Genomic DNA, 26,997 nt, shown 5'->3' on the forward strand with positions numbered 1-26,997 from the left:
GTTTTATGTCGCATTCGGCGAGTGGCTTCCATCCCTTTGGTTTCGGGCCTCTGCGCTTGGGTCGATAAAGTAGCAGTTCCGACTTGTGCGGTGAGCACCGAAGGCCCGTGGATTCAAGGTATCTCTCGGTAGCATCAACCGCCTCTTGCAGGGCCGTCTCTACCTGTCCGTCACTACCTCCAGTACACCAGATGGTAACGTCGTCTGCGTATATGGTATGACGGATACCGTCAATACACTCTTAGCACGGTAACCTTTACTAAAGGGGCACATTCTCACAGATTTGTGCACCTTTAATCTATAAGTTAAACATTAACCTTTACAAATTTAACTTCTATTAAAGGTAAGTAGGCATGCACCTCAACTAGAGGTTACAACACTTTAACCTCTAGTATAGGCATACAGTGTTGAGCGCCTTTGCCTAAATATAAAGGTTACTTTTACAATATACCGGTTGAACGATTAAATGTGTACACAAAGCGGCTTGCAGGAGGTCCCAGATGGACACCATGCTGCGCATGCTCCGTATATAGTACTGGTGTCGCCTAGCAACGGGGACGCGGCTCTTCTTTCTTTCGGGATTCTTTCTGCGATGTTTCATATAAAAGCCCGTTGCTCTGCGCATGCTCCGCCCAGGCAGTTGTCGCCTAGCAACAGAGGCGCGTCTCTTCCTTCTTTCGCGCTTCTTTCTGCTTGCGCCTCTTCTTTCTTGCGCGCTTCTTTCCGCGGCCGGATTAAGCAGGCTACAACCGCGCGCGGAGAAATGTGAGCCTTCGCGGAGGACGCCCCTCGGCCAGTCCTTTTCGGACGCTGCCTTTACATGCGCTTGCGCTTCGAAATAGTTCACGTGTCCACCTCGTGTAGTTTTCGGGACAAAGGGTGTCCCTGTGTCTCTCTCAACCTAAGTAAAAAAAAAGAAACATTGCGTTTTGCAGGCAACCTAGACCTTACGCATACCGCAACATCTCTTGTTCGACCTAAAAAATATAAAGAAGCCAGAGAAATTTCTTTACTTTCGAATAGTATATTGTAAGTGACACTCATATTATTTTGGGTTACAGTTCTGTAGCTGCTAATCTATCAATGAGGCAAATTTTCGATTTGCCAACGACAAGTGTTCAGACCTTTGGCTCACACTGTTGCAGTTTTTATCCTCCTGCACATGCGTTTGTGTTTAATCGGTGGATTGTTCCTAAGGTATCATTTAGCATGCGAAAATGAAAAAAAATATGTGAATTTCAGCTGACTGATTTTCTTTTTTAGTTTTCGCATGCTGAATGATACCCTTGGAACAATCCACACAGTAAACGTAAATGCATGCGCAGGAGAATAACAACAACAGCAGGGGTAAAGGTTCTGAAAACTTGCCGTTGTTCATAAGCAAAGCAATAATTTCCTTCATTTATTGCTTAACAGCTACACAATTATACCCAAAAACGGTATGCGTTTTTCACTTGCTATGCCATTCGTAAATAGAGATCTGTACTCCCGCGCTCCTCCTTGTGCTTTTTGATAGCTAGAGGGCATTTTTTGACTAGATATTATTGTAGTCGAAGAGAGGTTACAGCTTGTGTAAGTTGCCAGCAAAACGCAGTTTTTTTTTTTTGCTTAGGCTGAGAGAGACACAGGGACACCCTTTCCTGTGGAAACCGTGTGAGGTGTACAGGTGAACTATTTCGAAGCGGAACCGCGTGTAAAGACAGTGTCCAAAAAGGACTGGCCCAGTGGCATCCTCCGCGAGGACTCACGTTTCTCCGGGCATGGCTGTCGGCTGCTTAATCCGACCGCGGAAAGAAGCGCGCAAGAAAGAAGAGGCGCAAGCAGAGAGAACCGCAAAAGAAGGAAATGACGCACCTCTGTTGTTTGGCGGCAGCCGGCTCGGTGTACCATGCGGAGATTTGGCCTTTCTGGTACAAAACCCAAGAGGTGGCGCCTCCCCGTTGCTAGGCCGCGCCCGGCTCGGCGGACCATGTAATGAGCGGGGCCCATACGAAATTCCCTGAAAAAAAGAAAAAAACCTCTCAGCTGAATGCGGTATAAAAAGTTTACTTCCATTAAAATCACTTAAATATTTGTATTTCAGCCACCAAAGCGCTACTATGATACTAGCATACTAGTATCCCTTGGGATTTCTGACGAAATGAAATTCCCCGTGCGACACATTTTGAGCAAATATGTAACGGTAATGTTCCCAAAAATACCGTTCAAAACACAATTTGAACGCCTGAGGAGGAGGCACAGTTAGCTTATATAAATAATCTGAGTATAAAATGACAGTTCCACAGGTAGTATAAGGTTAACTTCAGAATGCAATATCTTTATTTGAAAATACAACACAAAATACAGCAGGCTTTGCTGGCACATGACTAGATCTGAAAATTCAAGAGAATACTATCACTTGCATTATATCACATGAAAATTTTTTAATCACCGTGTTTCAGCCATGCATGTCGTCAATAAATCCGTGGTAACTGTACATGTAAGAATTTGTACTGCTGTCAGGAAGCAAGAAAACAATTCAAAAGTTAAGTATGAGATTCCAGGAACAAAAACTGGAGACTTGTGTTAAGATCCACATTGGACATTACATAAAAAAAGCTTTACACATCCTGTGCAGCATTAGAGCGAGTCAATAAAGACGCTGCCAATGCAATGTAGCCAATGCAAAAAATATACAAAGTGTGTGAAACCTAAAAAAGAAGGCTGGACCATAAGGCCATGTATGCATGCAGCCCATCTAGACCTAAGCAACGTTTCCTTAGTGTTAGCATTGGCCACCACTGGCATCAAAACACAACGTGTTGCTCTTACAAACATTAGACAAAGCTTAACCAGCAGATGTGCAAAGTGCTGGCTTGTAGGGCCAAATGACAAAAGGCTGGAAGTAGTGATGCTTACAACATAGTGAATTTTCAGTTTACATCCTTGTGACAATACAAACATGAAAAAAGTTTTTATTAACATTGCTACAAGACACATTTTACTCTCTAGCTAACTATGTAAAGGATGGGATTCAAACTTCTTGAATGCACTACCTATTTAAAATAAATAATTAAAAAGGTCACTTGGACACTACTATGCATTGTACTGCACAATTACTCCATCATCTACAGGCTAGAAGTTAGAATAACTCAGTGACAAAGTAAGGCCACCATAATTCACATTGCACGAATTTAAGAATTTTGAGCAGCTAAAAAAAATACTAGTGCACAATACTAAATGCCACTAGCATGTATGGATGTATTAACTCAGTAATTTTCTATAAAACAGTTATAAAAAGGCATGCAAATGTAATGCACAATATGATGCATCTGTTCACGACCTCCTGGCTACAAGTGAACATTAATCCAAGGTGAAAATTGTTAACTAGCTGAGTCAAATCACATTCTTTTTCTTCAGAAGGGCAAAGAAACACTTCAATCTGTTATTTATGAGTCCTCTAGGTACAACATTGCTGGGAAGCACCAGTTTCTGCATCAGCGCCAGGAATGGTGCAAATGCATATGGATAATCAAGGTTCTTTATATAATATGTTAAAATACAATAAATTACGGCTAGCTCCAGGCTGCCGTTCGAGACCCAGATTAGTTCTTGCCTGCTGCCAGCATAAACACACGTATTCTCGCTGCATGTGTAGACGTGGGGAGCTGCAATCTGGATATCACCAGTGGGCAGTGGAGCCTACAAAGACAGTTAGAGCCTATAAATATTCCCCTATCAAACATTAAATATGCACAGTATAATGTGAACCGACGAAGTAAAATTTATCCAAAACATGCAGTACTGCAGAGCACAACTCAACCACAAAGAGCCCAACCATTCTACATCAAGGAAAATTAGAACTGGCTTACCTTTAGCTCTCATTACAGTAAGCATGCAGGAAAAAGCGATGAAATGTTATTTTACTAAAAGTAGTCAATATAATACTAATTTTCGTTTGTTTGCTGTACTATATACAACTGAAATCTCACTGCAGGATAATAGGAACGCTCTTGGAGGCTTTTCATAAGTTGACCACCATTAAACCTGAATTTTCGCGCATCCAGCGAAGCGCAATAGAGATATGTTTCAGCCTTTGTAGCTAATTTACACTTTCATTTTAAGCGTACACAAGTTAGAGTGCAATTTACAGTTACATTGTTTAAAGCCTAACAGTCATACAATGAGAGTAATAGTCATACATGAGGGCATAGCTCTGTGCAAGGAACCTTATGGGACAAATTTTCTTAGAGGGCTGCCACACGAAGGCACATTTTATGCCTTGAAATAAAAAAATAATACATCTTATTCATTCTTGCATATTTGTGACCTTTAACTCCACACATCAGCTTTAAAAAGAAAGTGAAAAATGGGAACAGGAGCATGCAACAAACAGTTTGTTCACATACCTCAATGATCAATGTGTAGCCAGAGCAGCCTTGCAAGTGCTTGCTGATGTCCAGCAACGAACATGTTCGCTGCTCCTTCTGAGAAAACACTTCAACAGCTGCTTTCACCTTATTTTCCAGCTCCCCAACCTTGCATGCAAAACGAAGCTCCACTTCAATGCAGAGCTGGAAAGGAATAGCCATAAGATAAACCGAATCGCAAAACCACTTGCAATAATTACCGCGAGGTCACATTAAGCAAAGTAAATGTTCTAAATCATGGGCAAGTGTACTGGTGCTTGCTGGAGCACCAAAGAGGATATGTAATAGGCATCTCACTAAAATTGCTCACTCATACCTACAGGTTTGCATTACTTGCTGCAGGAAATATCAAAGTGTAAAAGCAGTCATATTCACCTGTTTGCACCATGTATCCAATTGAAAAGTGCAGCTACCAGGTAGATACTTTGACTTTTATGACAGAAATGAAATCAGCACTATGGTGCAAAAAAAAATTGAGTAAGATACACAGATATGCCTAACACGCCTTTGGTAGCCAAATCAACATAACCTTTGTGCAATACCTCCTGTCAGCTGCAACATATGCTGCTTGTATACAGGGAAAGGAGTTCAGGCACTATGAAGAGGTATGTTGGAAAGCTTATGCTGCCTAATCGTAATTGTTGCATGCACCTAACTCAATGCAAGCATATAAGAAAGCCTTCGAAGTTTTGAACTTATTAAAGCTTCGTTCCTTTTGGCTATATTTTTTCTTGATGCCTTACATTGATTATGGAACAAGTTATTTGTGTGTACTTGACACAGGGTCTATTAAAAATTTTAAGCACAGCTTTCCCATTCCTAAACAGACTTTCCTTGCCTCTTGAAAGCTTTATAAGGTGCATACTGTACTGAATTACATCATGTTGGTGACGACACCTAGATTCAGCAGCTGATAATACACACTAAGACTCGAGTAAAAAAATTATATTCAGCAAGTCCTAGTTGAAATAGCATGACTGAGTAAAGTTTAGGAATGAGTGACAAACAACATGAACTCACGATTTCTTCAATTAGGAAATACTAAGGCAGGGTGTCTTCATGGTTCTTGCTGCGGTCTTCATAAGTCACTTCCAGGAGGCTTCTCATCCTTCCCAGATCCAGCATTGTGCTGTTGATGTTGGCTGACCTTAATACCTGAAAGCCAGTCGATTTGTATCAACACAATGTCTGTACTTCTGCATCAGCCAAAGCCCCATATAAGACAAGACATGCACATTCACCAATGCCACACATTCATGAGAACTAGATGAAGTAACAATAAAGTGGTCAAGCAAACCTGAAGCTCGGCAAAGGCTGTCTCCTTTGTAACCGCTACAGGTGGCACTGATGCAATAGGAGCGACTCTTCTCTCCCTGTGTCTCCGTACTTTTCTCGCCACTGACAGTCTTCTGATAAATTGACTCTGCACAGTAAGAGCAGCAATCAATCAGCGTTACACAAGTTGTAAGGATGGATTCTTTATTGTGCGAGTCATGATATAAAACTGTATAATTAATAAATAATACTGATACTGTTTACATATATGATATGCAATATTTTTTCCACCATTCAGTAATCTTACTAACAAAATTTGTCGCCAGAAACTGTCTATCGAATAACAACGCTGGAGAAGAAGCAAGCTTAATTTCTGCTTTTGCTGATACTGTGATCAGTGAAAGGGACGGCATACCACTCCAGCAGCCTGCTGGTATGGAATGCAGAGACAACAGTAGAACACCTGCATAAAATTTATTCACTGACAATGCACGAACTCCTTGATAATCATGAAGGGTACATAGATTACTGCGGTAAAAACTGCAATATACAGAAAGTTGGGCAAGTTGGTAATAATTCACAATATTTGCCTGCTTGTACCATGCATGCTGCAGCATAAGAAGTAGTAAATGAGACATTTTAGATTTTATGCTGACGTTATTTAAGAACACAAGGAATGAGTGCTGGAAAAATGTTAAAATCACAGTACCATTTTGCATTAATTAGCACATGCATGGAGCTTTGTGAACAATCACTATAATGTTGTTAAGCTTTTATTCTACAAACAGAACTGCAGGAAATACACTAGTGACACACTAGTGACATTTTCATACAGTGAATATTCACAACTGGCCCGGCTTCAAAATATTTATTGCCATGTTTGAACCTGAGTGTAGTATTTATATGGTTTACAGAACTAATGAAAAGTTTTTCGTCCTTCACAGCTTTAATACTGCATCATGATGAAGTACCATATAGTGAAACATTTTCAATGTTCTAATAAAGCCGAGGTTCATGCAAAAATTGGGACTTTATGTGATCAACTGTGGAAAAACAGGAGATGTCGCTCGAGTCAACATTTTGGCAAGTGCACTGATCTTCACGAGAGTGGCAACCACTTTTTTGCAACTTTTTTATAGCTCCCATATCTACAGAAAATAAAGAGAAAAAGCAGACGCATGGCATATTGCGAGGTGGGCAGAAATGTTATAGGATCGATGTGTTAATAGTTTGGGAGAGAACACAAGGGGTTGCGTTGCCAGTTCTTCAATGTACAGGTAAGAAAAACAGCAAAGTACCTTATACTGCAAGCAAGCGATGTCACATTCCTGCATGAAGAAGATAAGTTTCTAATCTCGTAACTTTCCTTGAAAACATTGGCAGCACAACCACACCACTTTTCTAGTTACCTCTAACATCCACTCTTTCGAGCATTTCTTATTCCTTCATTATTCCATTAACACCTTGTGCTCTCCATGTGCATGAATGAGATGGAGCCATAAAATTATGCCAAGAGAAGCAGTTGCCACCTTGACAAAGCCCACTTAACAAAACGCAGGCACCAGACACATTTCTTCTTCTAGCATTGTTAACTATTGCAAAGCCCTTATGGTTGAAAAATTTTTCAGGGATTCGTCAATCCTGCAATAGAAGGTTAGCTGCTGTTGATGTTCCGTGAGGTACATTGTAAAGCATTTCACTTACGTAGACATGGCCGGTTCTGTTAGATTGGCAGCTACCAGGCTTTGGCCCATCCCATAGAAGTAGCGGATATTTTGCCGCAAGCGCATCTCCTAGCGCCTTGTATTGCCAGCGGCGCTGCGCTTTGTTCCCACTGGTGATTAGATCCTATTCACTAGAAGAGCAAAGGCATGCTTATACAGATCCTCCGTCAACAGTGTTGTAAAAGAACCAATGCACCTGTTATGATGCATATATCACAACATGCACTTATTTTACATTTAAATGACTCTGAAATGTGATGTTATACTGTTTTATCTCACTTTGGAGTAGGTCACCGGGTGCCATTACATCAAGAATGGGAGAAATGTGAACGTTCATAAATAATTTGCAATTGCTTTTGCCTTTTCTTATAAAGTAAAACATCGTTCATATTCGTTTTGAGGAAAAAACGCGAGAAAAACGTGCTACCAGGCAAACGTCCGATTATAAGTAATGAAACAAAAATCGGTTTCGCAAGAAAGCGAAGCATCGATTGCAATATCACTATATATACTAGTATATACAGTATATATACTATATACTGCAATACACTATACACGGCAATATGAAGTAAGGATAGTAGTTTTGTCGGCCGTATAAACGTGCAAACATTCGCTTCCTAAATTTACAAGCATCGTGTTGACGTTAGGTTCGCTGCGGTACGAATCACGTGACGCCGACGCGTCGAGATGGTGGGGCGTTTTGTTGTTTTCGTACTGCGAAATGTTTTAAGACGGTGACAGGAAACTGAAACGAAATCGAGCTGGTGGGCGACGCCGGACGCCGCCGGAACGAAACGGTATGCTCACATCGCGCCGCCTGTAGCGGGAAGCGCCGGCACATTTAGGTGAATATCGCCTACCAAAACCGTGCAGTGCGAGTCCGTCACTACGCCATAGGCGCAGTAAAACGGATAAGTGAAGACGCTTATCGCAATAGGATTGGCGGCGATAGTTGTCAATGCGGCGTTCGACGACTCGAGAGATTTGCTGATCTCGGAATAAGAAACTGAGTGCGCGCCGGGGATTCACGTGAGACGGGGCGGGTGAATGTTGCGGGGAAGCTGATGCGGCGGGAAGCTACTACTGTTCTCTATCGCGCTCACCTAACGCATTATCTTCTTTACGTGACATCTAGCGGCCGGAAACCGTGTGATACGATCGCAGTTTGCAGCAGGAAACGGCGGCGCGTTTGGGTTACCGTCTAATAAAAGCGTGAAGTACGCTTCAACGACACCACACGCTGTAAACAGATAGGTGAAGATCATATCGCAATAGGATTTGCGGCAATAGCTGTGAATGCGGCATGCAACGACCCGGGAGGTGATTTGATCTCGGAATAAGAAACTGAGTGCGCGCCGGCGGTTTGACGTGAGACGGGCGGGCGAGTGTTCAATTGCAGGTGCCGCGGCGGGCGGCTACTGTTGTCGTTCATGCTCCTTCCACATTTTCTTGATTGCATGAGATCTAGCGGCCGGAAAACGTATCATACACTCGCAGTTTCGCGATGTGCTAAACGTTGCTTCCGGAAAATCGCACATAACAAGATCGTATCAACAAGGTTCTACTGTATGTCTACACTCCAAGAAAAGTTTACACCCTTTGGAGTGCCCCTTCTGCCGCACAACGATAATCGTCATCTGCCTTGATGCGTTTCCTTTCCTGAAAATACCGCGCCCGCTACTTTCCTGTCGGGAATGCTATCATGCTGATAACGCGCATGCCGTTCGTTACTGGAAAGTACCGGGCTCGCAGCGTTAAAAAAGGAAACGCATCAAGGCAGATGACGATTATTGTTGTGTGGCAGAAGGGGCACTCCAAAGAGTGTAAACTGTTCTTAGTGTATACTATCAGGCATTAAAATGCTACTGCTTTTCTAAGTCATACGTCCAAGTGGCCTCTAAGGTGCATATAAAGAACGATCTGAATGTTTAGCATAAAGGTTAAGAGAATGTTCACTTACTCCAAGAAAATAGTAATTTCTGTGCGCAGCATGCAACAGAGCTTTTTGTGGACCTTTTCTGGAACAAGTTTTCCGAGCAGTATTGGCTGTACGGCCTCGGAAAACTGTGGCAAGTTGTCAAGAAGCCAACCATATAATTCCTGAGAAGCAAGCATTTATTATGAAAAATATTAGAACAAGTTACAAAGAGGCACGTCTTCTAATATAAAATTATATTGCATTCCTAATCTAGAAATTAAAACATTTCATGAAAAGAGAAAAAAGGTGGGCAGCAAAGCATACAACAAGAATTTAAACAAAATTATTTAAGCTTATGTTATCTTTAAACAGTGGACATTATGGAAAGGGTGATTCACAAACACATTTTGAGATACCATACAGAAGGTCATCTTTTGTGTAGGTGAACAGTGGCCAAGGATAAAATAGGGATTCAGGCCGAATTACTGATGTATGGGGGGTTTTCATCAGAATGAATGCATTCACTTCTTTCGAATACCTAACCTTGGCAAGCAAGTGCAGAGTTAGGAAGACCATGTCTCTCCAATGTACAATAGTGTCTACCTGACCGAACATTGATTCATCATTTTCTGCAAACACTACTACATCTGACAGAGAGATCTTCACATTTGAGACACAGGCAGACGATACAGACATTGCAGTTCGGCCAACATCATGGGGCTCAAGCCCACATTGCACAAAAGCAGATGTCAAGCACACAGGTACACCAATTTCAGATACAGTATTGCTGTGTCTATAATCCAAGTTTGGCAGCCCTGGGCCCATCCACAGATCACTGGACATTTTCATTTGGAAAAACTCAGCTACAGACTTGGGAATATTCTTAAAATTAAAAAATTTTTTGGACTTCGGGAGTGCATTTTTGCCTTCAAATCTCATGGTCCAGTGATGGTGGGAAGGACCAAAGCCCTTAATTTGTGTGATAATATGAACAAGCATATGATGCTTAGGTCTGAATGCATCAGGGCCATACAGACTTACAAACAGCTCATTGTGGCGAGCTACTAGGTAGTCGAGTTCACCGAGTGTATCTGGGGACATGACTGGTGAAACAAGCAACTGCGTAATAACACAAAGCAGTACAAAGCACTCACAATGCGACTCCTGCGTATAACCTTCTGGCAAAAAGTCCTTAACTATTAAAAGAAAGTGCAGCAAAAGGACCAAACTCGAGCTTGCTGAGGATGGAAAGCTAAAGTCAGCTTCAAAGAATCTTGGATAATCACTCTTGCTTACAAGTCTGCGAAAGTTGAATTCAGACAAGGCTTTGTTCAACTGACTTAAGCTCATCCATGCTGCCCCTTTCACAATAAATTTGCTAAACAATGACAATTCTAGGGGAACAACTCCTTCCAACAAGATGTGCATGGGATCATACAGGAGGTCTGATAGCAGTGAAAAATGAGGGATGTCTGCCAGGACAGACCTAGTCTTTATGCCATATTTTGCTGACAATTCAATGCGCACTTTTTTCAAAGTTGCCTCTTGCAGTTCCAACAAGTGTCCCCTGTACTGCGATTCTGTTCGGAGAGGGCACTGTATTTCATGATGAAATTTATGAAAGTCCAGAGTAGGAAGCATGCACGTACGGCAGGCAAATCGCACGTTTTTACTGAAGCTTTCTTTAAAACCTGCAATATTGTGACAAGCCAAAGAATCACCAATATATGCCAGCAAAAAACCAAAGAAGAGCTCCTGGCCATGAGCAGTTTTCAAACTGCACCCAGTTTCCAGTGCCTTTAGTGTAGAAATGAAATCCTGTAGCACCACAGCCTTTGTGTTTAGTGACTTCAGGTCACTTGAATTTCCTACTGCAAGCAAGAATATGTTGCTGACTTGTGACCTCAATGATAGTGGCACATTCACAAAGGAGATATAAAAAACGGTAAGCTTTCCTCTCAGGCTCCTTTTCATTCCAATAGGATTGGCTAATTCAATGTCGTCACAGTACAAAGTCATAACAATAGTGTTTTCCTGATGTGACCTTGCAAGTTGGTGTGTCTGAAAACGCGTCCCATCAGTAAAATCTCTTAGCAGATCACTGGTCGAAGTGCTGAGGGAGGACTTGAAAAATTGGAGGAAACCTGGATGCTGCAACAAATTCTCCAGCATAGACTTCAGCGGTACAAAGTAAGCCTTTTGGCTAGAAGGCAGTCTAATCTCCTCAGCTGGAACATATATGCCTTGAAAAGCATATAATGCTTTTCTTGCCCTGTCACTGTGTACGACAGACACATCAATGGGAGTCCCAGCTGTAGCCAAAATGTCACCAACCCCAGCAACAACCACGTTTACTGCTGCTTTTGTACAGCGATGTTGCGCTTCAAGCTGTCTTGCCAAACACGAAAGTTTCGAAAGAATGGACGTACTTGCTGGAACTTCAGAGGTCTCCATACCTTCATACATATCGCAATGTAGTGTAGAGACAGAAGTGCCTCCCATATCACTGTCAGTCACTGGCTGTGGATTACAAGAGTCAGCTTCACTACTGTTGGCAATTTCTGCACCCTTATTGCTCTTAATTAAAGGGCAAGTGCTCTCAACATGAGACTTGTAAAGCGCCATATTGGGAAGCCGCCTTTTGCATCTGGTACAGACCAATGGGACCTTGTTTTTATGTACATGTCTCACATGCAACAGAAAGGCATAGAAGTGTCTGGTAGTAAATCTGCATACTACACAAGTGTGTTTCCTGACCTTAGATGCAGTGAGTCCTGGGGGAACCTTGCTTTTCTTTCCTTCTGAACTGACGACGGGCAGTGCTTGTGAAAAATCTGAAAATATGCGAGATACAAACTGTAGTCATGGATACACCTCCCATTCTGCGGGCTCAAGTAACAGCTACACTCATGTAATAAGTACCCCCTTATTTTCACAGTAGATTATTTTAGACAAAGGGAAAATTGTGAAGCACATTTCATCGGCAGTACTACTGCCCTTCAATGTTTGCCCTAGAGAGCATGTGAATAAACAAACTCATGCTACTGCACAAGCCTACAGGGATAAATTCTACCGATTGGTAAATTATTGCCACAGTACACTGAATGAAATTATTCAGAGGAACTATGATTCTTTATAGAAACAACTAAACGAAAGTGACAGGCAGTGATGTGAAATAAAGGATTGGAGGCAACCATTTTTTCCTCTGTATGAGTAAAATTCACAGGAGAGCAATACAAGCGGGAGAATGTGCCACCAGTGGGAGACATGCACACAACTTGCTCATGACATCAGCGATGCTCTATCATTTTCGTAATCTTGTGGCTCTTCCCTTGCTTCCGCCTTCCCCATACCGCTTTATTGTTTATGTTTGTGCATGAGTACAAAGCATAGGCCTCAGAGTTAGTGCCACCAACAGCATAAATTATTTGTGCTAATTTTCAGGGCTTTATACAGTACATGTATTGAAATATCCAAAAATGTATACTGAAGGACAGCTGCCGACATAAATAAAACCTCGCTAATCCGTATCTGCTTAAAGCGCACTAACGGTCAAAATGAAGTTGCGACGTATTCTCGATCCAGTCTTCATAGAGCCAAAATCGGCTGACCGCTTAAGCCGTAGTAGCTGGTCCTATGTTTCCCGATTAGAGCCTACCAAGAGTACTTTTTTCGCGCATAAAGGCGCCGCCTCATTTTGCGGTGTGGCTGACGCCATGATGTGCCGCAAAAGACGTCACGCCTTTTAGAAAAATGTACAGACCGGTTGACCAACGATTCTGACATAAGCGCGAGTCATACGATTCCTATATAGATAAATATAAAGAAAATGCACCGAAACATGGTGGAGGCCTCAGCCTAGAATAAACATAACCACCGACGAGTGCGCCTGTATGGGTTATCGCCTCCGACACTATCGCGTAAAGCATCTTCAACTATCTGCTCGGCAACGCGCGCGGTGTAGTGCCTAGCGCTGTTGTAAGTGTACTGCATGCTTTTGATAGGCCATAGCTCAAACGCGCCACCGTTCTCTGCCGCATCTCTTAGCAAAACCCTTTTAACTGCGCCGCAGTTGAAACAAGGAAGCCTTCGCCACCGCTGGCTCAAGAAGATACGCGCCTTCTCCGTGCACGGCCAGGAGCGGCGCGGACACAAAGTAACTACTTTGGACTTATGCTCCCACGATACGTGGGTGCAGGTTTGCCGGCAAACACGCACGTGTACGGTACAGCAACGTTCCCGGCACAGTGACGGTGTGCGCGTAATGGTCGAGGCGCCGCACAAAAAAATGCACGGCACGATCGGCAGGAGGCGGCATCAAGAACCGCTCGTAAATGAATCGGCGCCGGTTTTCCCTAATAACAAATTGATCATCAAACGCGCACACAGGCATTGCGCAAATCGGTAAGAGTCATTTACTCCACCTTCATGTTTACATCTGCGTTCCCTGCCAAAGTTGCTTAATTCTCATTGGTGTCACCTTTGCGATAACGCACGGTCGTACGAGAAAGCGCAGGAATTTTTCGGCGCTAGACAAAGGAGCAAACGAAAAACCCTGTAGGATGGAATTTAGGTAACATTTGTCGTGGCATCCCATTTATTTCTTTGTTGGTAACAGTGACGCACGTAAAGAGAGGCATATTTTACACGGCGTTTAGTCCGTACTACCGTTTAGCGCGCAATTATGCCACATACCCACAAGACACGCATTAACGAGATTTCACCAGGTAAATTGGTGCAGCATCGCACACTTCATGAGTTGGCTGTGTGTACGTTCCATCCGGCAGGATGTCTTTCACGGTTTTTGCTTACCTCACCTTTATTAACTTTCAAATGCAGTAAAACACATTTAAAATAAATTGTGAAATATAATGTAGCAATTTCATCTAATTTCATCAATTTGTTCCTTTTCTACATTCTGTGCCTTCATGTGCTAATTATCGTGCAGTCTAGTTAAACGGAAGGAGTGAATAAAAAATCGCACCAAAAGACTACCATAGCTCAATTTAAGCGCATATAAAATATGAACATCCCTCCATCCTTAGTGTTATTTCAGGCGAAGAAAATCTAAGGCGACAGCATTAAATCGTATAGTGATGCTCCGCTCGACTCGCACTACTGACCAGTACAACTGATAATGCTACAATATAAGTTCCGAACAGTAACACAGATGTGAGTACAATTAAGTAATCACAAGGTGAATGCAGAGACCTTTCTGTACAATATGTGAAAAGCTTACAAATGAATGTAATATCTAGCATCGTTACATTTTAGCTGTTTTCCTTATGAACTAGTAAATTATCTTTCACATTACATACCTTGGCCGCATTCAGTATTGCGGATTTCTGTGCCCATGGCAACCACTGGCCTGTCAATTGGGGGCGGCTCTTCCACATGGGGCCACGGTGCGGAGTCTAAAACAAACAAGTGATAACAAAGCACCTAATGAAACCAATCCTTTCCTGTATGCGCTATCCATTTACCTTTAGAGGAGCCAGGCTGTGATTCTTGCACAGGCACGCAGGCCGATTCATCTTCTATGGAGGCACCAACTTGGACAGTCTTCTCTAAAGCAAAAAGAAAAAGAAAATTTATAGATCCTACGCACTGTGGGAATCGATGTAAGCAAAGCTTTCTGTGCTGTTTGCGTTCAGTGGCAATATTAGTGGGTGATGTTGACGGCCTACGACAGTCGAGATGCGATGTTAAATGTTACCTTACGTGCACCACTTGCGTTTGCCTACGTAGTACATCAAACAGCGAGGCGTGTTTGCTCGAGGCATTGTTGTGCGCCATTGTTCGTATGCTGCAAGGAATTTAGCACTGCCATTCCTCACACCGGCTCATGGCATCGTGGCTGAAATGTTTATTTGCTCGACAGCCGCTTGCGTGTTGTCTTGACGCTTCGGTACTGAGTGCAGCTTTGCATCTGCACGCCTGCATCAGTTGTCATCACGTACAAATTGCAGGTCATTTATTTTTCAGAAATAGCAGAAACGTGCCGTTTCATTCTTAAACTAACATTTTTACAGTTTCTCCGCAACTGTTGCCATGTCTAGTAGAGACGTTTCTTTTATTTAAGCGCCCCCAAATGAAGCGTGCTTCCTTGTGGCGTCTTTCCCTTCTCCCGCGATCATACTATGTATGCAAGGCGCCACGAGCGAATAGCAGCTATTATTCATCCGTTTGGTCAGGGCGTTGACTTTACGCATTCTCTGTATTCCCTTTCCATCGACTATCTCCCCTCTGGAAATTTGCACGTGGGTGCAAAAGCGCTGCAGCTTCTACAATGCTTATAGCGCAGGCTAACGCGTAATTACAGCCCTCCCGAGGACATTGTGTCGATGGCGGAGGAGTTCCAGAGGGCATTGTGACAACGACTAAAGAGCTCCAGAGGGCATTGCGGCGTTACCCGCGCAGTTCTTGCTGGAAAGGGCTCACAGACGCCGCTCCCGCGTCCCTACTATGTACGCGTCCAATGTAATTTGTCGTACATTGCGTACATTATATACATTACGTATTCAACCACTCCCCGACGCGGCGTGCAGGTCAGCGACAGCAGCAGCAGTGGAAAAGTCGAGAGAAGTGGCAAAGAAAGCTTCGCTTTATATATTTGATACACTAAGCAATCAAAAAAGCTTTGGCTAACATACCACATAAATACTAACCATATTGCACTGAGGAGAGACTAGATGTGCAAGCTTGCATGGTTTCTTCTGACACTGAGGCCTCGAACACGGTGCCTGGCACATTGTATTGCGCCTTTGCCTCGGCTGGATTGTTCGTTTCTGGAATTATAAACGCAACGAAAGAACACCATTAGTGTTCACAAAGTAATGCAGAGCGCATCGCAGAGCTCTTGGCAAAAAAAAAAAAAAAGACGCGTGCATAAGCAAAATTCGTGCGAAAGCTATACAACATGTATTCTCCGGAACAACGCTGCATATAATCATGTAACATTGTGCGAAATTTGAAAGCAAGATGTAAGAGAAGGGCTGACGTTGCGGTAAAAATAGAATTGTGTATTCTTCGCAGTCACTCAATGCTAACCACCGATTCCCATGTTAAATTATTGGCCCGTTTGAGTAAAAGAAAATAGAAAAACCACGCATTTTCACCCAGGAAGCGAAGCACTAATAGCGATAGCAAAGCATTAGACCACTATTCAAACTAAGGTTCGTAGTTTTACCTGCCGTAACAGTAAACATTAACTTACTAATAACCATGGTGTCATGCGAACACAGGCATAAATGAACATATCTCACTCGACGGCCGCGAACAATCGCTATAAAGTTGGCTCGAAGAACGCAGAAGGGAGCGAACGTTTGTTTTGTTGCTCCCTTCAACGCGTCTCCGCACTTTTGAGATTACGCGACCTCCAGCACTACGCGCACCGAAAGAAAGCGGAAATGCAACCACGAGCCACCTCGGCTTGCCCGACCTCTGCACACACCGGAGATTACCTCCAGGCCAGGGCGCGGGCAGTCAGGCACCACCACAGCATGGCTAAAGGAGGGTGCGCGCGGCGAGTTGTACAAGACTGAACGATTTCTGTCAACTACATCAGCCTAAAGCATGGTGCCAGTACAAGAAACGTATTGTTGAGGTCATTTAGTTTCACTGACACGACTCATCCCGCCGAAAAGCTCAATATTTGAGAAATCTAATCCAATATTTGCACAACATGACAACATGAAATTTAGCTCAAAGTTAATCGAAGAGCATAAAGAAGCAAATATATCAACAATCACTTCTTTCAGAAACACATACGCGGAGCGAGAGCATGTACTGTGTCAAATGTTGAATTGCGAACTATATTTAATTCACGTACTATCCACCTAAAAATAATTAAAAGCAAAAGTTCTGCTTACCGAGGTCACATATTTTTCCGTGCGCATTTGGGACGTGGTCACAATAGTCGCACCTCACCCGGTTGTCACTTTCCGACAGGCGCAGAATGGTGTATCGCTTGCAGTCACAACCTGGCTCGTTGCAGCGACCGCGCAACACACCGAAAAGGTCTCTGCTGCACAAAGGCATGACGGTGCAGCGGATGGCGCAAGTTCCCAGTAGAACCGGTAATAACTACTGTAGGCTACAGGTGGTGGCAGCAGACAATGGTGATCGGATGGTATCCAAACAAGTCAAACATAATGGCCGTCTGGTGACATCAGCACAACTGCAACAACGACAGGACGACAGCGCGCTAACCACTCCCGCCGGCTCCGAGCCTCCCGCTCCCGCTTAAAAACTTCCCAGCGTGCAACTCGAGTTATCTCGATGGGACCGATGAGGAGAGATGATAGCACGGTGGATGTCCGCGCGCCAGTGTGGTTGATGCCTGCTCGCTTCCGCCATGTTAGAAAGAGGCGCTTAGAGGCAAAGGAAAAATGAAAAAAAAAAATGATAACAAGCAATGAATTACAGAAAGAAATGTCAAAGGTACCAGTGATGTTATTGGTGTGATGGTGGAAGCATTTCGTGTTTGGACAGTGATAAAGATTTCATTTCTCAGTTGGCGGCTTCACACATTTAACGCTCTTTTCATCTGTCTATGTCTCCTAAAAGGACAACGGAGCGGACGGCGCTCGCTTTTATGTGAGTTTAGCGGCATCCTGTTGGTTTCACTAAACGTTTGGCGCGTTTCGTGTCTGCTGTAACTTGAATTTGATGTCGTGGTAGTGCCAATATTCGGAACAGCTTAAAACGCCCAAAGAAAGCTGGCAGTGGAATCAGTTGCTACAAGTTTTATTAGAAAGCATCCTACGTGCAATGCAGAATAGTTCGCCAACATGTAGGTTGTCTATTTCCGCGCCGGTTGCCTAGCGCGTACCGCATCCCCAGCTGACTCGCCGAGCGTTTATACTTATGTACGCACGCTGCCGAGCTGGTACCGTGTGTCGGCATGGTTTTCTTAGGCACGCGCTTCTTGCATGCTAACTATTAAACTCAACTTGAGCGCTTATGGTTTAAGCATGGGAAATTTTTGGTTGACAGCATCAAAGCAGTGCAGGGCATGAAACGAACCCGGTTAAAGGCAGAAAATCTATGCAGACAACTGAAATGTTCTGCACAGGGAGATTTTAGTAGACAAGTTGAATTATATTGATATATGTGATAGAACCGTCCAATGTTTTCAACAACCTTTTGCTGAAAGACCCATCGCGTTCGTGTGCTTTTCTTCTACTGCTCTTTCCCGCCTCGTACATGAAATTTGTTAAAAATATTCATTTTTCTAAAGAAACTCGCCCACTTTTGTTTCTCGTGTTGAAATACCGATGTTCCATGCCTGTCTCATGGTGGCTAGAATGCGTTTGAGAGAAGGGGGCTTCCGTCACGTTCGACCGCTCGGTTTCGGCAGGCAGCGCACGCCACATCATTCGATGACACAGTCTTCGTTGCTGACATTTTAAATAAAGCTGTGCGCCAAGTATGGAGGGTCGTCAAAGAACAGCGCGCAGATGAACTTGCAAGTGCGATCGTGCAAGATTTATTTTTTATTTTTATATCGTGGAAAATGTAACTGCTTCGCTGACAGAAATTAGGACCGAATGCAGCCCGAACTGCCGATGTCCTACGTTCGTAATAACCAGATCACTTATGTAGAACACGAACACATTAGAATACATTTATCAGTAAACGTCCAATCCATGGTGTAGGTCTCCTCACCGATGCGCTGCAGTGTTCTTTAGAGGTTAAAATCTAAAGGTTACAAGGCGCCTTGCGCTGAATTAAACTCTAAATCCGTCAATTTTGACTCTTGTAACCTATAGAAATAGCTATACGTAACAACATTTAATTAAAACATCAACATATTTTCCATGTAACCTTTATTTTATAAGTTACTCGTGATTACAGGTTACCATAAAAGGTACCGTGCTAAGAGTGTAGCAGAGAGTGTCCGGGATAGACGGATCATGACTAGGTTAAAGAGGGTTGGGGATATGACTGACCCTTGTGGCGTCCCTTTAGACCCCAGCTTAATCATGTCTGAAGTCAGGTCCCCGATCTTAAGGGTGGCTTCTCTGTCTGACAGGAAAGATCTCGTGTAGGAATGAAAGTGCTTCCCCAGGTTTAGGCTCGAGATTGTGTTTAAAACGCACGAGTGAAGAATGTTATCAAATGCCTTTTCGAGATCTAGACCTAGTATGGCTCTCGTGTCCCGCGTATTACAGTCAATAATGTGATGTTTGATGAGCTTCATCGCGTCCTGCGTCGAGAGTCCGACCCTGAAGCCGATCATGTTGTGTGGGTAAATGTCGTGGTCCTCCAGGTAGCGTGAAAGCCTGTTTAGGATTGCGTGCTCAGCAACTTTCCCCACGCACGATGTGAGCGAAATTGGGCGGAGGTTATCGAGGCTGGGCGGCTTGCCTGGCTTTGGGATGAGAATGGTGTTGGCAGATTTCCACATTCCCGGGACTTTACCATTGCTCCACGCTTGGTTAATGATGTCCGTTAGGTATTCGATGGACTTCTCGTCCAGATTCCGTAGAGCTTTGTTTGTGATTTTGTCCGGACCCGGAGCCGATCTGCCGTTGAGGGCGTGGAGCGCCTGCCTGATCTCCTCAATCCCGAATTCTGCGTCGAGCTCAGGGTTCTCGGAGCCTTCGTAGTCAGGGGAAGGTGGTGTAGGGCTCGATGCGACTGATAGGTACTTCTGTACGAGTTTCGATAAAATTTCCTTGCTCGAATATTCTCGCTTGGCTGTGTGTAGGGTGCGCGCCAGTGTGTTGCGTTGGTTGGTTCTAGTGTTCGTCTCGTCGAGGAGATGCTTTAGGAGGTTGCAGGTGCCACCGTTGCGCATCTGCCCGTCGATCGAGTTGCACACCTCATCCCATTGCTGTTTACAGAGGGTCCTGCAGTGTTCCTCTATAGTTCGGTTGATTTCCGATATCCTTTTTCTGAGCCTGCGGTTGAGCCGTTGTCCTTTCCACCTGGCGAGGAAGGATTGCTTGGCCTCCAATAGGTGAGCGAGACGGCTGTCCATCTTTTCCACCGGGAGGTCGGTACAAACCTCTTTGGTGGTAGCTTTGATGTCGTGTCTAACCTGTGCAACCCATTGTTCGAGGCTAGGCTTGTCCTCACTCTCCATTCGCTCTTCCCTTATTTTGCGAAATTTGTCCCAGTCTGTGTACTGGAACATGCGCTGTCTCTTCTGGTCGACTTGGAGGTGCGTGGCCAAGATATAATGGTCGCTACCAAAGTCTACCCCGAGGTTTGTCCACTTGACCGCTGCAATGCTCCTGACAAAGGTGAGATCCGGTGTCGTGTCACGGCTCGACGATGTTCCGCATCTGGTGGGGAACGCTGGGTCCGTGACTAGCATCAAGTTAAGGTTTAGAGCCTCACGCCAGAGGTCCTCCCCCTTTTTAGTGTTATATGGGTAGCCCCAGGTGTGGTACGGCGCGTTGAAGTCACCAGCTATGATCAAAGGGCAGTCGCCCGCTAGTTGCGTGGCCTTGGTGATTAGGGCTTTGAAGCGCTGTCGTTGAGCTTTGGGACTACTGTAGACATTCAGGATGAATATACTTTGGCGGTTCGTTGGGCTAGGGATGATCTCTATCATCATGTATTCAACTTTAGTTGCGGTCATCTTAAGGTCGTGAGTGATGTGGGTCAGCTTGTTGCTAACCAGTACGGCGATCCCGCGTCCTTCGTGCTTTGCTACGGGCCTGTAGCCAGACAGCGTGACGTTAGATGTTAATGTTTCTTGTAAAATGATAACATTTGGCTTCTCTGCATGCGAGCGAATATATTGTTGCAGGGGAGCCCTCTTGGGAAGGTAACCCCTGCAATTCCATTGCCACATCTTGAATGAGCTAGTTTGAGTGGCCATCGTGTTGCTCTTGAGTTGCTGTGCTAACCATCGGAGAGCCGATCGCCCCCGAGCTGTTACTAGTCGATGCTGTTGTTGGGGGTGTAGGAGCTGTAGGTGCCAGCACAGGTGCTACAACGTTTTCTAAGAAGGATTCAATTTTGCTGATCCGCTGATTAGTGCGCTCCTCCATGGAAGCCATGTTGCTTTGGAAGAGCGAGAACTTTTCATTTATCTGCTTAATGCTGTCACTGAGAGCGGAGAGCAACTCGCGAATCTCCGATTTGGCCCTGCCTGGTGCTCTTTCTTGCTCGTTAGCGATTGCCCTCTTTTTAGCGGGTCTCTCTGTATCGATCTTCTCAACCATGGGGACTTCCATTGGCTGGGGAGCGGCCGGTTGCTTATCCGTATCGCTCTTCTCAACCATGGGGATTTCCATTAGCTGGGGAGTGGCTGGCTGCTTGTCAGCCATGACGGGTTGACCGCCCCTCTTAATCTCAGCAATTTCTGTCATCAGTCGAGCTATTGTGTTCTTCATCATCTCGTTTTCGCGCTCAAGTTGTGCTAGTCTGTTGTTACCTCTATCATGCTCTGGCGGTGAGCCCCGCGTTACCTTTTCCGGCGTTCCTCGAACTCGGTCGGCCCAGGTCGGGTAGCACTCGGGTCGGCGATCCCTGGAACAGGACCTCGAGCAGGACTTGAACCGGACTTGGCTGACTCGGCGCCGGGATCCGGAGCGACCCCTGGAGCGTGATCTGGTCCTGGTTCTGGAACAAGAGCGGCCTCTGGATCGAGAGCGACTCTGGGGGCTCTCTCTGGAGCGAGAGCGTCCCCTGGATCGGGAGCGCCCCCTAGGCTCTTGCGGTGGAGGTTGCTCGAAGTGTTTCTTGCTTTCGCTGCTATGTGGTGTTGACGAAGCCCCATTGGTCGAAGCTTCCATCGTCGCACTCTCCCATCGTCTCCTTCTGACGACGTACGGGATCTGGAATCTCTCCTTGCACGTTTTGTCCGCCGTAGGGTGTGGGCCCCCGCACAACCCACACTTTGGCGTGCACTGGTGTTGATCGTCCGGGTTGACTTCCCCACATCCTCTGCAGGTGGACTCTTCGGGAGTCGGACAAACGTCGGCACGATGGCCGAGTTTGCCGCACGCGTAGCAAATATCAACTTGTTTGCGATAAAGAAAGCATTTCACAAGGACTGGGCCATAGCGTACGAAGTTCGGAACCTTGAGTCCGTCGAAAGCAATGATGATTGTGCCTGTGTTCTTAATTCCCTTGACCGCCAAGGCCAGTGGGTTTCTCTCGTTGACGATGTTACGTTCCAGGTCCGACGGACTGTCGTTGAGGTCGATGTGTCTGATTACCCCTTTGCACGTGGTGTGGGGGGCGGCCTCGTATGCACTTACTTCAAACATTTTTCCAGCCACATGAATTGCTCTGATTCTTGTAGGTAAAGCAGGAATAATATTTTCGTATTTTATTAGTTATTACGCCTGTAGTGACTAGTGCAAGAAAACAGTCTTCATAAACAAATGATGACTCAGGCACAAGACCACTAAATATATAAAAAAGAAAAGATGCGCGAATAGCCTCTTAGCATTTATACAGCATTGTTGCGAAGGTTGGGTTAGGTTGCTGTACGACTACCTTTCCAAGGGCGCTACATAAGTGGCTGCTGAAAAAAAAGATGCACGGTTACGCCCTAAAGGCAAAGCATAATATGGACAGTCAACATCACGAAAAAAAATGGGGACTAGCCCAGACACCCACCTTAACGAGTGTAGTTTTAGCGGTCATGTAACGGAAATAACGAGTGTAGTTTTAGCGGTCATGTAAGTACACAAACATTCGCTAACTAACTAAATTAACAAGTAGGATGTGAGGCGTGCTCAGAAAAACACGAACACATCTTACTGTATTATACTGTGGACGCTCGGTGTCAAAAAGTTGGCGTGTAAAAGAGCCCTAGAGATCTGTAAAAAGTCACACTGGAAGGAGAACATTAATGCTTGTAACGTAAAACACGAAGCTCCTACACGAGTACACTGCTAAAAACAGGAAACGACAACTCGACGTGGTAGCGCAGTGGCTGCTAAGCTCGAGGAAACGAATTCGAGGTCGGCTGCGGCAACCGCATCTTCTATGAGGGCGAAATGCAAAAATGCTCGTGACCGTAGATTCAGGCGCACTTTAAGAAATCCTACGTGGTCACAATTAAGCCGCAGTTCCCAACTAATGCGTGCTTCACAATCATAGGGTGGTTTCGACACGTAAAATCCCGCAATTTCAACACTACATGAGAGACTACATCGAACAGACACCGGCTTTCATGCAGGTTTCAGTCGAGAAAGCGAAAACAAAGCTTGTATACTCTCATTTGCTTCTCTACTGCTTCGAAATAGTTTGCCGTTGTCTCAGTTCGAATAATTTGTGCTCATTTCCTTTTTCTTTTTTTTATTTTGCAGATGGGAGAGCCGCAAACAGATCTTATTAGGTAGTTGTTCGTAATTATATGCTTTGTTTAAATTATTAAAAATTACCGAATAGTTCCATTTCGTATACGAATAGTTAGTGCGTAATATTCGATTCGTGTTCTAAACTTCGAATAGAATAGAATCGAACCCACAACTAAGTAATATACATTGCTGAAAACACAAATGTACTACAAAAAAGCGCTTTCACTCATGCTCTTAAGTACAGTCTACCCACTATAGTACAATTTCATAAAGCTATTGCACAATATCTATGTGCAACATTTGTGGCAAAAGACCTAAACGTTGCTAGGTGGAATCAGTACTTACTTTTGTCATACTACTAAATGTTGGCGCTGGCTGGGTTATGGCTCGTGAATATTAACAAAACCCTGCGAGTGTGTAGACGATACACGTCAAGACTTATTTTTCTCACCTAGAAGGCGCATCACGTTCACGGCTGTTTTCTCGCTCATGTCGACGTACGGCGAAACGATGTCGATGTAGAACGTGGCTGCGTGAGAGTTGACGATTGACGACACCGTGCTGTGGAATGTGAAAGTCGAAGGAGTTATGGGCTTTACGAAGCTGTTTTGAACCAGTTCAGCGTTTGGCACTGAATAGCCGACATTTCACCTCAGTCATTACATGTGTCCCGAAATATTCCACACTGCAATTCCATGTGACCCATATGACCAGCGTGTTGGCTCTACGAGCGGAGTGGAGAGGCACAACTTTCGGTTTAGCATCACCTCACTAGTTTCATTCTGGCTGCAGAGCGCTCGATTTCAGTGGCCTTTTGCAAGTGTTCGATTACTAGTGTTCATCATTTTCTGTTACAGCTAATGTAATTTTGCAGACTCAGCTATCGTCGACACTTACTTAATGCGAGAACCGCAGGGTGGCGCGTCACATGTGGGAAATTCTTAAAGGTGTTCTATTACGCGTCGGAACGAATGCGCCTGTGGCGTAATGGTTACAGTATTCCGATTCCGTACTAGGAGTACTCGGCCCGAATCCGGCCGTCGGCGAATTTTTCGTATATTACCTATATGATTACGTGTATACAGGCACTTACACGGACATCTATCTTTGTATACGGCTCATGCCTACCAGTGACGAGTGAGTTTCAGCAGTCAAAAGCATAGGTGTCATCTTTAATGAACATATATTATGGAATGATCACTTCCAAGTGGTGGTGAACAAACTTTACAGGGTTGTCGGTGTATTGTGTCGACTGAATTGTTTCATGCCGAAACGTAATAAGCAAATGTTGTAAAATGCACTGTTTTCTTCTTTTGGTAATTATTCCTTTCTAATTTGGGGTACCAAATCTTTTACCACCATCAACCTTCTGCATATCATTCAAAAGAAAGTTCGAAATATTGTGAATGCTCCACGACCAGAACACACTGAGCCATGCTTAAAGGCACTTGGTATACCGGTACCCTTTCGCCAGTCGCACGAAACTACTCTTCAGATGGTATGAATAAAGCGTTATGTTCTGTTCTGTGTTATGCCTGTCCGCATCACAATGCAAATAGCCTAAGTGCTCAACGCTAGGAAGCTTGAAATGGTTTGTACGTAAGACCCGTACAAATTATGGTTGTCAAGTGTCGTGCTACAATCCTTCGCATTTACTAAACAGCGAACCTCAATCAATGCACGTATAGCTAAACAATGTCTTTTCTTTGTTATCACTGTAACACTGAACTTTGTGCATGTTGTAAATAAACTTGACTTTACTTGTATTTGTAATCTCAAAGTTTTTTTCTCTGAAGATGCTTTCATGCTGTTTTTCTTTGTATGTCGTCGTGTACCACCGCCAAGCCTCGTTGGATGCGTCGCCGTCGTCCAGCCTTCTTACTTGCTTTTTACCGGCGCACCCAGCACCTTTCTGGTGTTAATAAACCTATTGTATTGTGTTGCGTTGTACTCCATGGAATATAGTAGCCGTTTAATTGTTTGTAGGTCGGCCACCTCATAAGCTCCGAGTTTTGCACGTAGTGTACATCAGCCAAGCTACAGGTGAGTGCGGTTCAGCGGTGACAAAGAAGCAAGAATGCAGAGTTTACGGCAATGCGTAGTGTACTGGCACTACTTTGCGCAACCGAGACTCCTAACTTTCTTTTTAAAGTGATAATGTTAAAAGCTGAAGAAGTCAGGGAAGTGTTGAAACATTTCTAAACAAACACTAGTGTTGCACAGGAGAACCAAAGAAAACATTGCCTTCCACATACACTCTCCTTTGACGGCCACAAATTATACAAAGATAACAAATAAATTACAATATCTATGGACACGGAAGATGAATCGGCTACCTGCAGAATATTGTTTTGAAGCATAACTGTGAGTCGGCCTAGTTGGAACAGATTCATCTTAAAACTTTGTGTGCGCAAACAAACAGGGACGTAGAATAGGGGCAACACAAGGACGAGCCCTCGTCCTTGTGTTGCCCCTATTCGTCGTGCCTGTTTGTTTGCGCACAAACAGTTTTAAGATGAAATTGTTTTGAAGACTCATTTACAAATTTTTGCACTAGTTGTTTTGTGCACGCATTCTGCTTAGTATTGTTTTACGTGTGTGTTTTTGAACATTATCTATAGTGCCCTTTGCAGACATAGTTGTATATTATTAAAGTATACGTATCCAGACGTATATTGAATTACTAGGTGGTAGATCGTACTGGCTTCCACTATCGCTGTTTAAAATGCATGCCAATGCGAAGGTTCACCTGTTTCTCCCCAAATACCTATGTATACACCGATTATTTGTTTCGCGCGGTCGGTCATATGCTTAGTACATAAACGTTGTCACCTATCGCGCAGCCCACGTGATTAGGAAAAACAGTGGTAAAAAAAGTAAAACTTGCTGTGCAACATACATCGGTTCGTAGAACAACATTTCTCCGTTTATTCGGACGCCTTTAGTTATGAACAACAGTTCGAGGTTACGATCGCGAAGATCATAAGTCTCACCTTGTGGAAGCACTTAGCAGACCAGCCAAGAATAAGCCCCGCACCATCGTGACGTTAGAGAGCCGCTCTCTTAAGAAGTATGGAACAACCTGAGACATGTAAAAAAACATTTTTTGGAGAATGTGTACCAAAAATATCGCTTGTAGTGCCATCAGTAACGCTTTTGAAAGCAGAACATTGCAGATAATGTATTTCAAGGCACAAGTAACTTGCCTCTGTCTGAATCCGAATAGGTAACACAAACATGATCAGTGAATGACAATCGTATTTCGAGAACACATCACCTTGTTTTTCCTAGAGCGCTTCTTTTATTAGATATTCATGGTCAATTCTGACATTCAGTAAGCTCATTTACCATAGAGGGATGTCGATCTCGACATAATGTCAAGCTGAGGATTACACTGC

General features: G+C 44.2%; 2 protein-coding genes across 4 annotated transcripts in view; both read right to left on the reverse strand.

Annotated features, from left to right (window-relative positions):
• LOC135921737 (sodium-coupled monocarboxylate transporter 1-like) overlaps positions 1 to 26,997 on the reverse strand; it is a 135,112-nt gene that overhangs the window by 24,015 nt on the left and 84,100 nt on the right. For all 3 annotated transcript variants that reach the window (XM_070522825.1, XM_065456035.2, XM_070522826.1), the window contains exons 10-11: positions 26,593 to 26,681; positions 24,051 to 24,160 (exon numbers count right to left, since the gene is read on the reverse strand). In XM_070522825.1, the coding sequence (XP_070378926.1) occupies positions 24,051 to 24,160; positions 26,593 to 26,681 (199 nt within the window). The remainder of the gene's footprint in view (positions 1 to 24,050; positions 24,161 to 26,592; positions 26,682 to 26,997) is intronic.
• On the reverse strand, positions 9,705 to 22,940 carry LOC139048683 (uncharacterized). Its single transcript, XM_070523174.1, has 6 exons — positions 22,914 to 22,940; positions 21,755 to 21,956; positions 14,810 to 14,893; positions 14,645 to 14,740; positions 12,084 to 12,160; positions 9,705 to 11,387 (listed from the first exon to the last, which is right to left on the reverse strand). Exons 1-6 carry the CDS (start codon positions 22,938 to 22,940, stop codon positions 9,705 to 9,707), a joined length of 2,169 nt encoding a protein of 722 aa, XP_070379275.1.

The sequence above is a fragment of the Dermacentor albipictus genome, chromosome 8, assembly GCF_038994185.2.
Source record: "Dermacentor albipictus isolate Rhodes 1998 colony chromosome 8, USDA_Dalb.pri_finalv2, whole genome shotgun sequence".
Classification (NCBI taxonomy): domain Eukaryota; kingdom Metazoa; phylum Arthropoda; class Arachnida; order Ixodida; family Ixodidae; genus Dermacentor; species Dermacentor albipictus.